Source organism: Akanthomyces muscarius (genome assembly GCF_028009165.1).
Source record: "Akanthomyces muscarius strain Ve6 chromosome Unknown contig_18, whole genome shotgun sequence".
In the NCBI taxonomy this organism is placed as follows: domain Eukaryota; kingdom Fungi; phylum Ascomycota; class Sordariomycetes; order Hypocreales; family Cordycipitaceae; genus Akanthomyces; species Akanthomyces muscarius.
The window spans coordinates 2,042,812-2,059,823 of record NW_026611618.1 but is presented as its reverse complement, the minus strand read 5'-3'; the positions used below and the strand labels follow the sequence as shown (position 1 = coordinate 2,059,823).

General features: G+C 53.2%; 3 protein-coding genes across 4 annotated transcripts; 2 read left to right on the top strand and 1 right to left on the bottom strand.

The window, feature by feature from the left end:
- Positions 1–1,935: 1,935 nt before the first annotated feature.
- Positions 1,936–2,634, top strand: LMH87_009143 (uncharacterized protein; the record flags this gene model as incomplete). Of its 2 annotated transcripts, XM_056202428.1 has the most annotated exons (2): positions 1,936–2,230; positions 2,317–2,330. In XM_056202428.1, 2 exons carry the CDS (start codon positions 1,936–1,938, stop codon positions 2,328–2,330), a joined length of 309 nt encoding a protein of 102 aa, XP_056056993.1. The 2 variants fall into 2 exon arrangements, with proteins under 2 accessions (XP_056056993.1, XP_056056992.1); XM_056202429.1 differs by having other exon boundaries at positions 1,936–2,634.
- A 700-nt stretch (positions 2,635–3,334) lies between these two features.
- On the bottom strand, positions 3,335–6,304 carry LMH87_009142 (uncharacterized protein; the record flags this gene model as incomplete). Its single annotated transcript, XM_056202427.1, has 5 exons — positions 3,335–3,538; positions 3,598–5,690; positions 5,776–5,857; positions 5,928–6,071; positions 6,134–6,304. The coding sequence occupies 5 exons, from the start codon at positions 6,302–6,304 to the stop codon at positions 3,335–3,337; spliced, it is 2,694 nt and encodes an 897-aa protein (XP_056056991.1).
- A 5,178-nt stretch (positions 6,305–11,482) lies between these two features.
- LMH87_009141 (uncharacterized protein) lies at positions 11,483–16,929 on the top strand (the record flags this gene model as incomplete). The annotated part of the gene is made up of 6 exons (XM_056202425.1): positions 11,483–11,560; positions 11,630–11,696; positions 11,751–12,131; positions 12,181–12,269; positions 12,318–14,807; positions 14,866–16,929. The coding sequence occupies 6 exons, from the start codon at positions 11,483–11,485 to the stop codon at positions 16,927–16,929; spliced, it is 5,169 nt and encodes a 1,722-aa protein (XP_056056990.1).
- Positions 16,930–17,012: the final 83 nt, after the last annotated feature.

Genomic DNA, 17,012 nt, shown 5'->3' with positions numbered 1-17,012 from the left:
TAGACAGGTCTCAGTGTGAGTAATACGCACGGGACAAAGCACTTTCTTGCTGGTAAACCCTTCTCATTAGACTCGTCCTTAGTTCGAGACATGCGACCTGCATATTGTTCGCAAAGGAGGCGACGGGTCCACTGCAAGTCGGGCGAACCGATTTGCTAGCGCGCAGAGGGCTGACAGGCCGTTGCCCAGAACGGAAGCCCGGAGAGTGACACGTCCCCGAGAATTGCTGAGAAATTGACAACGAAGCTGCCGAGCGTGCGACGTGCGACGTGCGACGTGCATAGGGCGCGCGTGATGGACATGGAATTCGTCAATTGGTGTTGATCTTCCGCCAATGAAAGTCTCGATGCGGCGCTCATGGGACGCGCAACAGACTGACGAGCTGTCACTGCTGTTTCGCAACGACCGTCGTGGACGACTTGGACACGTGTGTCTCAAATTCCTTTGATGAGCGTCCCTTGCTCGGAGGAATTCATTCGTAAGCACACTCTTACGACTACGAGAGCGCCACGAGTCCACGACGCATACGCTTGGGCGGTTTCGATGAAAAAAGGCCCCGTCCATTTCGGCCACAACTGCGAGTGGAGTCGCTAGTACGAAACTCGTTTACCGTCTCGCCCTGCTGAAGGACTGGGACAATTTGCTAGAAGCTAATTTGCCCTGGGACGGCTCGAGGTAAAGTCGCGCAGAGTTAGGGCTGGGAGCGGATCGGCGGCTCGTTATCGTGCATGTACAGACGAGAGCAGGGCAGAGGCCACGCAAGACGCATCGGGCCGTAGAAGAGTCGGCAAAAGTTGGAATCGGACGCAGCGAGTTTTGAAGCAATCGACGACGCAGCCGGCAGGAAATCGACGCCGATGCCTTGGGATGCGCCTTGCGGATTCTGCAGCAGACGAGCCCATGCTGGTGCAGGCGAGCGAGGATACCTTCGTCGACCAGGCTGGGGCTGTGGTGAAGCCGGCGCAGGCTGAGGCAGCGGCCAGGCCTAAAGCGGTCTAGCCGGTTTTGCGTGTGACTCATTTTTTGACTCCACCATCGGCGCAGGACGAGGTACCTGGCGCGGCAGTATGGGCTTAGCAGGGTTTGCAGTGGTCTACGCTGGCGCCCTGCTAGTGCCCTATCTCAGCCCTCTCCAGCCGCCGGTACCTGCTCCTGGACCTGCGCTGGACGAGGGTTGGTGCCTGAGAAATACAAAATGTCCCCAGGTTTTCCTTCCCACATTTTCTCTTTTTCTTCTTCTCCTCACCCCAAACGCACATTATACATACACATTACAAGATACACCGCGCCTCAGGCCGCCTTCAAGATGCGATAAATCACCTCTTTTCCGAGAGCTCCCCTTCTGAATCCGCCAAAATTCAGTCTTTAGACTTTAACAACATTTACTCCACTCAATCTTCACCCCGTTCAGCTCACCTTTCGGTCGACCTGAACTACAGCACTGCTTTGAACAGCATCAGCTCCAGTTCCCCTACAACCGCCAACATTTCAGGCCAAGACTTCCCAGTCTTCACCACGGATCCCCAACCATCATGGCTTCCCCAACCAGCTTCCGCCCTGCCGGCACCACCCGAGCATACACCACATCTGAGCCCAGCACAGAGCCCGCAGCAGGACTTCGTCTTGTTCGACAATCCTCCGCCTCGCAACGCTAATCGGTCTTCGGTTTCGCTGTCCAGTCAGCGTCGTCACTCATACAATAATCGTTTAGAGAAGTCTGCTTCCGCTATCCAAAACCAGCGTGTTGCCCAGCTCCTCCAGACTTTTGGACATCCTTCATATTCCGTCAACGCCAAACGTGTCTCCAACAACAATCAGTTTTACGCCTCTTCGGCACCGTCCTCTTCTGTTTCCCTGAACCAACGGTCTTCAAGCGCGCGTCCCCCCGTTCCTCTATTCAACCAGAACGTGGGTGACGCAGACCAATCCGGCACGATGATGAACGCGGCAGATGTCATCCTGGACGACCTTCCCATCTTCGATGGTGAAGTCTCCAACACTGCCTTCTCCTCGCCTGCGATCCCCTCGTCCTTTGACTTCAGCGGCAGCATGTCCAGCTCCGCCTCTAACTTGGGAACTGTCTCGCCCCAGGATCTTTTGGTCCAGGAGCCTTTCATGTCCGCCCCCAACTCGGCCGCTCTCACTGCCTTGACCTCCCCGTCAATCTACAATGAGTCGCCCGACTTTGATGGCTATGACGTCTCTCCGAGTTTTGAGCCTGCTGATTTTGGTAACCCAAGCGACTCTTGGTACCCCTTGTTTCCTCAGGACTCCAACGGTCCCGAGGCAAGCAACGCAGAGGACTCTCCCAACCAGGTTTCAGATTCTGATTCAGCTGGCCGGGCTTCTGGCAACAACAGACGCAAGCCTAGCGGCTCGCCCACCAGCGGCGGCCGCCACGCTGCGGCTGCTGGTGTCAACGCGCGCAAGCGTGATAAGCCTTTGCCTCCTATCATTGTCGAAGACCCCAACGATGTTGTCGCTATGAAGCGAGCTCGCAATACCCTCGCTGCTCGAAAGTCGCGTGAGCGCAAGGCTGTGCGCTTCGACGAGCTCGAGGAGAAGATTGCTAAGCTCGAAGCTGAGCGCGACCACTGGAAGAAGATTGCTTTGTCTCAATCTGGTTCCCGATAAAAAGGGTGCTCTTCCTGGTGCTAAAAGTTTCTGTTTTGCTTTATTCCAGCTGTTCATTATTTTGACCCTTTTCCTAAGATCCTTCTTTGTATTTTTTTCTCGTTTTTATTCTGTTTAGCCATGGCGGCTGGGAGATTCCTGTGAAGCTCTTACTCTTTTAAGTCTTTTTTTGTAGGCTGCGCAGCCTTTCTAGTGTGATATAATTGAACTTTACTTCTACGGAAAACTTGCTGGCATATGAGTCGAGTGATAATTTGCAACTGAATTCTGTTACGTGGATGTTTTCGCAGCCCTCGTCCAACCAGCTACGTACGGTCAGCACCGCTACGCAAGCAAGTCTCTCAGCTAACACCCACCTATCAGCAGCAACCTACTCAATAGCCTCACGCTTCAGCGGCGCGCCCATGGCCGTTTCTTGCCCTATGCCGCAGATAGCATTGCATGAAGTTGCGCGTGACACTTTGCTTTCTGTGATACTAACGAGAGAAGGGATCGAAGACTGCGAAGGTATATCTAAATACCCTCTAACTGTTACGATGTTCATGCTAGTAGTTACAATGTGAATACACCGGTATTGTGTGATTGATTAATTTGGATTTCTGACTGTTTATATACGTGCTCACTTCATCCAACTTTTCATGCGCTGATGGTATTCAAAATCATTAACAAGAAGATGCATTTTACTCATGGCTCATGACCATTAGAATTCTCCGGGCCCAGGTCCAAAGTACTCGCCCTTGGCCAGCGTCATGTGAGGGCACGAGACACCATCGTCGCAGCCGGAGCCAACGATGGCATTTCCCCACCAGTTGAACTCGGTACCGTTGTAAGCCAAGCCAAAGAACTGAATTAGACCAGATATGGCCATGCCGGCGGAAAAGGCAGCAGACAGCACAAAGTTGTACTGGAGTGAAGCGTTAGCACAGTGTCGCAAACGAAGAATTGATAAGTGAGGGAACATACCTTGGACCAGAAGCCGAGGAAACGCTTGCGGACGAAGAGCCAGGAAAAGGCAGCAACGGGAACGGCGGGCCACATCTGCGAGATGTTGTACGGCGCCCAGGACAAACCACCGTTCATCATGACAACGGGGTGAATGTTGCGAACAAAGGCGCTCTTGGGCCACTTCTTACCGGCCAGCCAGAAGAGGAGCACAATGACAACACCAAGAGGGAAGCCGAGGAGGGTGACAGTGTAAGTGCCGCCAACACCCCAGAGACGCTTGGGACCAACAGTACCCCACAGAACGGCGGCAGTGAAGAAGGTGTTGACACCAGGGCAGAAGAAGCGGAAGGGAGCATCAGGGGTGCAGACGTCCTTCAGGTGGACCTGGAACTGGACAATACCAATGTAGACAAAGGTGGTGACGAGACTGGGAACCATTTGCGCGAAGAAGGTGAAGCGCGGGGCAATCTTGACGTAGTGAGCCAACTTCAAGTCATTGCTAAAGGCCAGGGCATGGGCGCAGGTGACGTAGCCGTACGACTTGAAGAAGCACATGGCGAGGGCGTTGCCCTCGACAAAGGAGCCACCGATGAATTCCGCAAGGACGTTAAGGGTGACCTCGACACCAGTCATCGCGTAGACAATGCCGACAGGGACGACGAAGATAAGACACATGATAACGCCATAAAAGACGACAGCGACAGAGGTGTACGTGGGGTAGACCGCAATGGCAGCACAGCCAACAGCGACGGCAAAGACGAGGGTGATAAAGTACCACCACTCAGGGACTTCCTTGTACTTCTTCATCAGGCGGTTGTGGACGTCGAGAACACGGCCCTCCTCGACTTCCTTTCTCTTGGACGGACGGAAGCTGTTGAACAAGTCGCGGAAGCCCATCATAATCTCCGTGCGGTGGAAGAGAGCAGCGTAGGTGACAACGGCGCTGTACACGGCAAAGAAGATCATGTAGACGACGGTGTTGGCAGAGGAGAGGTAAGGGGGAGAGTAGGCCTTGTACTTTTCGATATCCATGATGCCGCGGTCATCAAGAATACTAGTGACGTTGTAGCGCTTGCCGAAGCGGTCATACGGCTTGTTGGAGTTGACGGGAAGGTAAGCAGCGCCCCAGACGTTGCTGTAGTACATGGCGGCGATGACGGGCAGGGTGATGGCCATGCCGGCAAAGTTGTTCGCGATACTGAAGAACGGCAGCATGAGGGGATCCCAGAGGTATGTGACAATGTTCCAATCAAAGGTGGGCAGAGGGTTGAGGCCGAGGCCGCTGAAGCCGCCAGTGATGACGGCCAGCTTGGCATTGTCGGGCGCGATCCAGACCATCCAGGAGAAGTAGGCCAGGCCCTGGAAGATGTAGTTGGGGAACCAGAACCACACAAACATGGCGGAAAAGGCGAGGCCGAAGAACTTGAGACGGCTCATGCGCCAGAAGGTCTTGAAGGGACCGGCCACGGCAGGGTTCGTGTCTCCGTGGAAGGCGGAATTCAGGGCTATGGTGACGAGCGACTGCGGCCAGACGCAGTACGACGGGTACACGAGGAAGCGACGGCAGATGCCCGCCAGGCTGTAGCCGATGAAGTTGGTGGACAGAGCAATGAGGATCTGGTAGCCAAAGCTTAGCGCCCAGGTCTGGTTGAAGAACTGCGGCAGGTACTGGATCCAGATGATGTAGTTTGTGTAGGGGGAGGACCTGGAGATGGAGGCCATGATGGTGATGAGCATGTGCTCCTTGCGGTTGAAGGGCCCCGGGTTGAGGCTGTGGCGGACGCCAAAGAGCGTGAAGCCAATGTCCGGGAGCACCTTTTCAAAGAGCTTGCCGACCGGGTAGGCGAGCAGCTGGGGCACGTTGGCGGTGACGGAGATGGCCGGCTGGCGGATCTCGAAGAAGCCGTTGATGAAGGCGACGGCGACGGAGAAGAAGATGCCAATGACCCAGGCGCGGATCGTCGAGCACGGCATCTCCGGGTCGTCGTGGTTGCTGACGACGGCGCGCACCTCGGCGTACGGCGAGTTGTTGGTGATGAGCGCCGCCTCAATCTTCATCTCGGCGATCAGCTGCTCGTGCTTTTCCGGGTTGTCAAACACATCCTCGTTGTCTAGCGGTGTTGAAGAATAAAAGTCAGCGGGAGAATCTCTTTCCCCAAGAGATGGCGGTGGCCGGAAGCATGGAAGGTGGCTTACGGAGAAACTCTTCAATTCGCTCCAGAATGGTCTGAGGAAAGTTGGGATCGCGGTGGTGCAGCTTGTACACCTGCAGCATGAGCTGTAAAATAGTGTTAGAAATCGGGGGGAGTTCTGATGACTGGAGTTTTTAGGCAACGGAATGTACTTACTGTGCGGGTGCCCTCGAGAGTAAAAGTGGCAGCGAGCTCCTTGGCCTCGAGCAAATCGTCCTCGGTGACGTTCAGATCGTGCTCGGCAAGCTCGTTGTCAGCAGCGGCAACGGCATGATCAATATCGACAGTCTCATGCATGCCCTTTTCAACGATTGGGTTAGCTCATGTATTTGAAAAGCGGTGCAATGCCGATTGTCACATACCTCCTTCTCGTTGATGATGCCACCGCGAGGCTCATGATGAGCGCCAGCGACTTCGCTGCGCTTCTCAGCGTAGTCAGCCATGGTCAATGTCAAGCCAATACAGAACAGTAGAGACTTGGAAAGGAGATTGACCACAAAGGGAATTGTTACAATGGCGCGTCGAGAAACCATCCAGTGAAGCGGGGGACCCCGGGTCTTTATCCAAGTCCGTGACCGGCCGTGCGGAGGAGCCCTCTTCGCTCGCTCATCCTGTCGTATCAGCCGGGGGGGAAAGCCAGGAGCTGGAGCAAAAAGATACCAACACTAATCTGTACACTACTCTACAATTGCCACATGGTAATAGCAACTTGCAATAGTTGGTGGCGTTTTCCTGGGGGTACCCGCCTCTTGATTGACCTTCTGCAACGGGCCAAGGCTACGCCTGGCTTTCGCGGGAACATATCGCCTGTCTCCTCTTTCTCTCCACGCAGCTAATGATGGACGCATTTAGGACCCAATCCCGGCCTCTTGAGGGTCGTGTGCTGAAGATGACCCCGGGCTAGAGGCAGGATAAGCCTGCAAAGGACAACCTCAGGGGCCTTGGATCCGCAATTTGGGGGGAACAAAGCGACCAAACAGAGCAGTCCTCCGGTGGCTTTTTTTCTCGCTAGCGTCCGTATCCCAGGTAAATTTAGGCTTGGCAGATAAGGTGTCAATTAGCGCTGCCTATCATCACCCCCGTTGCAGCCACTCAGCATCTTGACCGTAGTGTTAGGTGGCGCAATTCTTGGGAAACTAGCAGGCGGAACTGCTTAGCCGCAGGAACTTTTGCAAACGACCATCTACTGTAGCGCCTCCCGGGGGCCGGTTTCCCTCGCCCTCATCAGCTGTTCTGAAGGATGCAGCAGGTCACCCAGTTGTCTCTGCTTTGCTAGGCCCTCCCCCATCGCATAGATTGTGTCAGCCCCACGCGTCGAGTCTCGCCCTGTTGCTACCTGAGCCTGAATGCAGAGGCAGCTGGCCAACTAGTGAATTGCGACGGTGGTCAGCTGAGGCGGCTAGCTAGCACCCTGTGGTTGATTTCTCGAGCCACCACACGAGGCAGTCCTGACAAAAGTACTGACTAGTTAACTAGTTAGTTGCCAACTCGTTACTACCGGCCGAGGCCCCCCCTTTTACTATCTCGCTGGCTGAGCCGCCCCCGCTCCTTTAAAGTCTATCTCGTTTCGCTGGCCGCTTACTTGTCGTCAACCGAGTCAAATTCGCTGCAAGAAGAGATGCCTTCTAGTTTTGAGTTGATATAGATTGAATCATGTATGCTCCCGGGTTTAACAGGATTTGACGTCTTTTCCCACATCTGGGCATGCATTGTGCCGTCTTGGCCATTGCATGGCGATACGGCGCAGTGTGCTTGGCCAGATCTGAACGCCCGTGGCAACTGCTGGGCAAGCCACCAACGGGTAAACAAAGAAGGCCCCTGGACGAGCCTTGTGTTCAAGGCCAGGCTGGCCAGCGCCAGCGACCACGAACTTTTGTCTGTGACGGACAGCCAAAAAAATGGCGGCGCCAGAGCAGATGGCGTTTTTGAAATAGCCCCCGCACGTGCGCTAGCGACGACGAGCGTTTCCACGAATCATGGGTGTCGGGAGGCAGGGCTCGGAACTTCCCCAAGTCCCAGAGAGAGTCCTCCGATTGAGAAGCAGCCTGGTTTGCGGCATGTGTCCGGGCAGGCAAGCAATGGTGTGGCAAGTTCTGTCACCTGGGCGCTGGTGATTTCTGGGCGCCAAGGCTTATCGTCGCCTCGAAAAAGGCATGAGGGTGACACACAGAAAGAGCTGGGAAAGTTCGAAATCGTGAGCAATTGCAGATGGGAAACGTCCCCTAAATGTGATTTATGTTTCTGCAGGCACCCAACGAACGTCTCACAACTACGCGAAGCTGTTCGCGCGTGCCTTTACTCCGCTGTAGCGCACTTCCTGATTTTCCATAATGTAAGGATACACCCTAGGACCAGTGAAAGCGACGGGAGGCGAGAATCTGCAAGCCTGGTCAGCTTCACAACTTGCCAAACCAAATCAGGAAGTCGACCGCAGGCGGCAAATGCCCTTGCTCCTGGCGAGACGTCGCTACAGAGATAACGTGATGAGTATGCGACTCTTCCAAAGCTGTCCATTTCTCCGAGTCGACCGCCACCACACCCTCTCGATCTTGCCTGAGCTGAGCAGCTCAAGAAGTGTGGTAGTACAAGGCGAATTGCAGCTTGCAGCCTGCAGCTTGCAGCTTGACGCATATAATACGCCACATTAATCTTTTAGTAACGACTGCATAATATTTCATCAAAAACTTTCAGATCAGAAAACAGCTCTGAGCCTGGTAGCGCGAGTGTTGACTCTGCTACATAACATTTCATGAGCGCCTGTTCATGTTCCGCCAAAACATCTTCACGAGAATGTTACTTGGCTGAATTGGAAATCCCGCCAAGCGGATATGAAGCAAAAGTCCTTTTGCATTCGGAGGCTGAAGAGTTGACTAGCGTGGCGCCTTGGCGCGTCGAGGGGCCATAGGCCACAGGCCAGAGGTAATCAGGCGCCTTGGCAAGCAGGATTTGGCCCATCGCCATATCCGTGCCAAGGCGCGCCTTTCTGACAGAACGAACGCATGCTTTTCAAAGAATGCCCAAGATAGCATCCGAGCTCGACTACTAAACGAGAAGTGGCTGGAATATGGCTGCCTCCCGCATTCTTCAATCCGGGGCTCTTTTTGAGATGCGGGTCTCCGTGACTGTTCAATCAGTCCTAAAGGCAATCCAGACACGCCACGAGCGTATGGCTGAAAAGGCGCGACTAAAATTTCCCCTTGAAAGACTCAGAAAAAGATGTGACCTTCTGTTAGTCACGAGAAGAAAAAAACGAGAATCGCGTCCCGCAGGGGAACAGAGTGGAGGGCCAAGTCGCGACTTTGCATGAGACGCTGAAACTCCGAAACCTGAGGCTCGGCCAGCCTTGACAATCCATTCCAAGGCCTCAGCTAGGCGAAAGGGACTATCAATGGTATGGTTTCCACCCATTCACTCATGCATCGCGCACACCTGCTTGCTTGGGCCTCTAGGGAGCCATATGGATCTGGCAGGGTAGCGATATCTGGGGTCATCTTCTTCCCTCCTTCTTAATTTGCGGAGATAGCCTTCTGTTGAGCTCATTACGTACAAAAATATGGTTGAATCGGCCAGAACGGCTCAAGGCGTGATAAAGTCAACGGTGTGTTAGCCGAGATCCACACGCCATAGACAGCAACGTGATAGTTACAGCGACGCGATACTTAAATTACCTTCCTGTTCAGGCGAGCTATTAACTGCCACTTTTCTTCGGAGCTAGACTCACGGTGAGCACGCTGTGGCATTAGTAAATTCATCAGCAAGCCTCCCCAGGTACTTCTTTTGATCGTCTAATTTGCGGTCGATAATGCTACTTGTGTTGCGAAGGAAAAAGCGGGAACAGGACCTGAAGTAGGCGCCGTTTTTGAGCTCACCATCAGGTCAGTCAAAAAGGTCTCTCATTATACATACGCTCATGAAAGATGTCCATAAAATACACTGGATGCATCATTGCCAAGGCGACCCAGAATGTGCCATTGTCCCATGATTGTTGCATGATGGATGGCAGTGGCTCCGTGCCTGGGTCCTTGCACAGCTATGATTCTTCTCGTCTGATATGCTCCAGGATTTCTGCGTGTATGGGCGCAAAGTCGGTAGGGGTAGCATCGTTGATAAACTCAATGCTCAGCTAGTGCGGAATTTGTAGGAGTTCGACCGGCCATGAGCAGGCGAATTATAGGTCAATAATGCGGGTGACATTCCAGTCGTCGTCGACGAATATATTGCTTCGATGGACGTCAGCCAAGGACAGCACAAAAGGACCGTTAGACGGGCAGCGTCGCGCTTCTCATCCCAGGATTCTGACAGCATTTCCCCGGAAGTAAGTGTTTAAAACGATATCAGGGGCTGCGAAACGATTCGAAGCGTGGCAGACATATTGTGTAGGCAGCTGGAGGCCAAATACCGCTAGGGAAAATCGTTGAGCTTCATGGAGCCAGCGCGCGACCACCAGGGAAGAAGACTAACATGGGTGAACTAGCGGAACAATGAGAACAACGAGGCTTGGAGACGGAGCCAAAATCCTATGTGCTCACCCTTTTGATTCGTGGATAAGCCAAAGCCATAGAGCTTCGGTATAGGAACAGAGAGACAGTTCTCCTCCAATCATGCATACGTCGCCGTCTCACAGTTGAGCTTCTCCTTGGGCGGGATGCATGGATTAAAGAATCCATGTCGCCACCACTATTTGGGGGAAAATATTAGCGTTAGCTGGCTTGGTAGCCAGGTGATGCGCTATAACCTCTGCCAGAAGAGCGCGATGTCCTTCTATGTAGCTGTAGAAGGCGAGCTTGCGCAGTGGGTATTGTAACTAGTGAAGGGCATTGGCGCCCCAAGCTGTAGCAGAGGACAAGGTACTGGGACCGGATAACAGATTGCGCGTCGTCATGGCGGATTATTTGTAGAAACGGCTTTGGGCAGGGAAATGGGTTTGAAAAGGGACCATCGGATGTCTTGAAAGGCCTGACGCGGAGTCATGTGGCAGATGCATGAGACAGGGGCCAGGACTTGTCAAATTACGCAAAAGAGCCGCGAGGAACGAAACCACCGACGGAAAACCGTTAGCTGAGTGTGCATTAAAATTGTTGGAGGCGTGAGAAATGCTGAACGGCCGCGGGGTGCGGTAGACTGAGTCTTTGCTGGTTTTCTTCCGATTCCATTGCATTGGCATTGGCCTTAGATATATAGGAGCGACTGATTCGAGTTCGAAGGCAGCATTAAGCTCATACAAACACTTCATATCCTCTTACTGAATTGCTGTGGCCAGGCTTGTGGCTTCGAGACGATCAGTCGCATGCAATCGCTAGGCGCCCCCTCATATCCAGAGGCTGAGGCGGGGATCCCTCCGAAGAGGTGAGAATCGCCAATAGACAAGATATTAGCCAGTTGTTCCTCAAACACAATTGTGAGATTGCCTTTCTTTTTTCGTACTTATAAATGAAACATTCTATAGATATCTTTCTGCCAGCAACGCGTGTGAGGCGGCGAGGGCGGTCAAGGATTCTGCCGCTTGGAGCTGTGGTGGGGTGGGCAGGTACGTACCGCGGCGGGAACCCGGCATACGTGTTTGGTTAGAGGCCAACTCAACGTCAAACGCCGTATTGTCGCGACAGCTAGCATAATTCGGCATTTTCTCTTCTTTGCTGCGCCTTGGTTATATGGATGATAGCTGCTAAGCTCGTGCTCGTCCCGGAGCAGATTGCGGGGCTGGAGGAAACATGACGACGCAGCTGCTTGCTACGGAGCTGGCCAATCTCATCCAGGAGAGCAAGCGCAAGCACAATGACCTGCGACAGGTAACTTTTTTTTTCCATTTATATTATGCATCAAATTTGCGTTTCTCGGCTAACCGCTTGTATGCTTAGGCTGCTGAAAAGTCCCTGGAAGATTTGAAGCAACTGGGTTCCATTTCTGAGAGCGCCGTGTCTGATCGTGAGTTCTACCACTTCCCCCCCTGTCGGGTATATACTGACAGCCTCACCCCAGACCTGTCGCAAAGAACCAGTTTCGTGAACCCGTTCATTATTGCTTGCGGTACCAAAAATGCCAAGTTCACCAGCATTGCCATCGTGTGCCTGCAGAGGCTCATTGTCGCTAGAGCGCTGCCGCGATCCAAGCTCAACCAGGTTCTCGAGGCCTTGATGCAAGCTTCTTCCGCGGCTCTCGATGTTCAGCTAAAAATCTTGCAAGCGCTGCCATCGCTTCTCCAAAACTATGCCGCAGAGCTACAAGGCGAGCTGCTCGTCACCACGCTGAACATTTGCTTCATTTTGCAGAGCAGCAAAAATGCAATCGTCAACAACACGTCTGCGGCTACACTGCAGCAGCTTGTAGTAGCCGTCTTTGACAAAGTAGTCACAGAAGACAGTATGTCCATTCTATGTTGGCATGAAATGAGCGGTTCTAACATGCACAGAAAATGGTTCCAATCAACCATTCGTCGGCGAGGCTGCTACTGCCGATGGCAAAGTCCAACTGCGTACCGCGGCCCTCGATGCCTACAGAGTGAGGAGCGTGGACTCTCAACTGAAACTTCGTGCTGACGTATGATAGATATTTAATGATTTGTGCCTTCTTACCGAGAACCAAAGACCGGAATACATGCGCTTCGCCGGTCTCCCTCAAACCTTTGGACTAGAACTCATCGAATCTGTCATCACCAACCACGGCAACTTATTGGCGGCACACCCCGAACAGGTCCAAGTGCTGAGAGTGCGTGTGATGCCTCTGCTCGTGAGTGGTTTAAAAGGGAAACCTACCTTTTCCACGTCGGTCAGACTGGTTCGTATCCTGTACACCTTGCTACGCCGGCATATCAGCCTCTTGCCAGTGGAATGTGGCGAGGCCCTCGGTATCTTGACCCATCTGATGGATCAGGATTCGTCGTTGTGGAAGAGAGCTCTATGCATGGAAGTCTTCCGCGGCCTCTTTGCGGAGCATTCGCTGATACGAGAAATCTATGCCCTGTATGATGCCAAGGAGGGCCAGAAGGATATCTTCAAAGCACTTGTCGCCATCTTTGTTCGACTGGGCACAGAAAAACCTGCCGTCATAGGACTTAGCCACCAGTCTACAATTCCAGCTTCTGATAACCGTGACGGCCAGGATGCCTCTGATCAAGCTGTTCTGGAAGCCAGTGGTGTTAGTGGCATCATGAGTGGCACATCCGGCGCAGAATCATCGCATGTTGGCATTAATTCCAGATGGAGTACTATTCGTATTCCTTGTATTGATCAGCTGGACAAAACTGAACCGCCTCCCATCCCAGAAACATATGTATACAGCTTGATATTGGCATGCATCTCGTCCCTCTCGGATGGTCTTGCTAAGTTCATTCTCCCGCTTACAGTTTCCGGCGACAACAAGGGCCGTCGTAAGATCTCTCCACAAGAATTGGACAGCGACTCGCCGAAGCCGCAGCAGCTGGAGGCCGAAAACCATCCCACTCGAACCAGGACAGAACGATCGTCATCATTCAAGAAGAATCCGATTCCTATCAACCCACTCACACTCGAAAGTCACCCGCTGCACTCTGAGGTCATGATATGTTCCTCCATTGTCGACGAGTGCTGGCCTGCTATTCTGGCCACATGCTCCAATTTTCTCTATGCTTCGCTAGATTCAGAGTACTACCATGGACTCGTTCGAGCTTTCCAACGGTTTGCTCACGTCGCTGGCTTGCTTCAGCTCGCAACTCCGAGAGACGCCTTTCTGACCACATTGGGAAAGTCTGCCGTGCCGCCTAATGTCTTGACGGCCTGTCTCAATGCCGGGCAGTCGCGGCCGCTCACACCTGCAGCCGCTCCTGAGAGCCCTGCATCCTCCATTTTGAGCAATGCGAGGGGCCTTTTAAGCGTCGAGACACTCCAAAGCCCACAGGCGACAGAAAAGCAGCGTCAAGTGAACGCAGATATGGCCAGTGCATCATTGAATACCCGCAACCTGCTCTGCCTACGTGCGCTTTTGAACCTTGGTATTGCGCTCGGCCCGACTCTCGGGACATCATGGAGCATCATACTCGAGACTTTGCAACAGGCTGACCTCGTCCTCTTCTCTACGAGCAAGGGTTCGCTAAGATCTCCGTCCATGAGTCGAGCTCCTGACCAGGGAAGCGAGAGTGAAAACAGTTCTTTGATGGCAAACTTTAGTAACGAAGTCCGCTCCGTCGAAACTGCGGCCTCCAGACTACTCGAGAGTACAATTGACTTCCCCGACGAACAGTTTACGCAGGTGGTCCAAGCCATTTGCGGACTTTTGGCCGTACAGCTCTCTACCGACAGCACTCCAGCACAGCCGCAAGCAAAAGAGCCTCTCAAGCCCGGCCAAAGGCCTGGCCAGGGCCATAGGCGTGCACTCAGCTTTGCCAACCAAACAATTACCGGCACCAACCAAGAACTCCTGTTTGCTTTGGCTAAGCTTGGTGAAATCGCATCCATCAATTCTGAAAGGCTACTTACCAGTGATCCGGCTAAATCCGGCTGGGATTTGCTCGTCACTCAACTGAGCACCACCTTGGATTCAACAACGTTGAGCGCGCCCGTTCGCACAAGGGCAGCCGAGGTTCTGGCTAGATTCATGCTTGAATCTGGCAGTATGGCCGCCAGTCTTTCAGAGGATCTACGTGGCCCCATTCAGTTGCGTCTTCTTGTCGGTTTGCGTGAGTCTCTGGCAGCACTACAAAAAAAGAAACGAGAGGACTCTGTTGCTGGTAACGCGACGGATCTGGAAATTCATCGGATTATTCTCGAGGGACTTCGCCAAATTCTCGAAAACTATGGCGAGAGCCTAGTTGAAGGCTGGGACGTTGCTTTTGAGATCATCGGCAGCGTATTTGTGGCCAAGGATACAATCTCAGAACAGGGAAGAGAGTCGAGCAAACCAATCGGGACCCGGTCATCGAAGCTGGTCCGTTCCGCATTCGGCTCGCTGCAACTCATCTGCTCCGACTTCCTGGCTTCGCTTCCCAATAACTGCTTCTTGATCCTTGTCGATGCTCTGTACAATTTCAGCTCGCAGGACGATGATTTGAATATTGCTTTGACGGTGAGATACTCTGCGCAAGAGATAAGCGGCGCTCAGGATTATGCTAACTGCAAACTAGACTGTTACTTTTTTCTGGATATTATCCGACTTCCTCTCTAGCCGGTCAAAGTCGCTCGAGATCACTGAAGAGCTGATGAAAGACGTTGACTCTACAAGCCTGGCGAAACTTGCTTCAAACAGTGAGGATCAAAACTCCTCAGCGGCGCTCTGGCTGCTGCTACTGCAGCGTCTCACAGCTGTAAGCTCCGATACCAGACTTGAACTTCGCAATAGTGCTATACAGACATTGCTTCGCATCTTTGACGCGTATGGAGACCGCCTTACCCCAGAGGCATGGTCCATGTGCATCAGGTCTGTCTTGTTTAGACTTTTGTCGTCGCTTGAAGATGAGTTAGAATCCACGAGCGAGGATGAAACCGACGGCAACCGCAATGAATGGCATGATACTTCAGTCGTTGCCCTCGATGGCATATCCACTCTTCTAGCAAACTACCTCGATGCACTGACAGCGCATTCATCGTTTAACGAGCTGTGGAAAGAGCTGCTGACGCATTTCGCAACCCTGCTCGACTTCAAAGTTCTTGCCATTAATACCGCAGCCTTCAAAGCGCTAGCCCTTATCCTATCTCAGGCAAATGAGGAACAGAAAGCAAACCTCAATGAAGATGCCGTTGACCTGGCATGGGAGCTGTGGGCGCGAGGCGTACCGGCGGCTGTAGTAAGCGAGGGCAAAGGGGAAGACAATCAAGGCTGCTTGATTGCATACGTCGCGGCTTTGACAGAGCTCTATCAACTAATACAAGAGAACCTTACGGTCAAGAGAGTCGAGCGGATCTTGACTCTGCTTCACTTGTCGGCCCAGGAGGCCTCGTATGGCTCGTTTGCATCGGATCTGGACAACTTGACACAACTCCAATCGAAAATTATGGCAGCGGTAAAAATGATACGAACCGATGTGGAGGGCATTCCGTCTGCTATGCTGTCATATGGCTCAAAATTGGTGACCCTGGCATTTGAACAAGAGTCGACTCGGGAGAAGAAGCCAAAGCGCACGTTTGTCGCGCTATCCAGAGCAAGCATATCCTGTTTGGAAATAGTGGCACTGAAGCACGCAGCGGACAAGGACATATACGCCAGCGGATCACTGGCGACGGCGCTCGTAGCTCTTTGCAAACCGATTGCATTGAAGTACGGCTTTCCGCTGACTACGAAGGCCGTCCAACCGTGGAGAGTGGCGACCTCGTCTGCTCTTGCTATTTTGGAGGCTACTTTACCGCAGCTGAAAGACCTTCACGTACCGAAAGAGACCGCGCAGCACATTTGGTTCAATGTTGCAAGTCTCGGTGACAGCATCTTGAGTGCTGACTGTGATGACGCTGCAGCAGGGACTAATTTTGCTGCCGATGAGGAGTTTGACATTGCGTCTTTCAAGCATCTGCGAGACATGATCATACCGGATCTCGGGGCAGAAGATGTCCCTGACCAGGCCAGAAAAGCGCTTGCATCGAGCCTGTTCAAGACATCCATCATCCATGCACCCACGGATGCCGACTACGAAATCATCAATGGAGAAAGCGAAGCTGGACTCTCTGCGCTTTACGAAACACGAACAGGCCAAACTGTCTTTGTCCCCCCGACATGCCGCACCAAGATTGCGTATGTCGCGTTTGAGGAGCTCTTTACCCTCGTGGCGGAAGAGCACGCCGACCAGCCTCCCATCACCAAATCAAAGCCAACGAAAAAGGGCATGGCGGCAAAGGACGACGCTTCTCTTTCCATGTCCATCCGAGCCCGCATCGCTTCTTCCGTGGCGCCGTTTTTCATTCTGCGGTGTGCTCTCGCCTTGCGCGCGTACGTGGCCGACCAGCCGCTGCGAGGCAAGATGCCGCAGCCAGTGAGCCAACGGCGCGAGCTGCTGTGGACGCTGCGCAGGCTGGTCGACTTGCGCAGCGAGTCGGACGCCATCCCGGCGCTCAACGGCGCGCAGAGCACGAGCAGGAAGCACCTCCTGCGGCTGTATCCGCTCCTGGTAAAGGGGCTGGTGGCCGGAGGCGATGAAAAGGTCCTGGAGCTGCTGAGGGAAGCGCTGGACGTGATAGGAGGAGAGCTGGGCATTGCCTAGAATAAACGCGGGGATGCTAAGAGATGCATCACATTAGCATGGCAAATGACTAGAACTTGTATCTAAATCCCATGACTTAATCT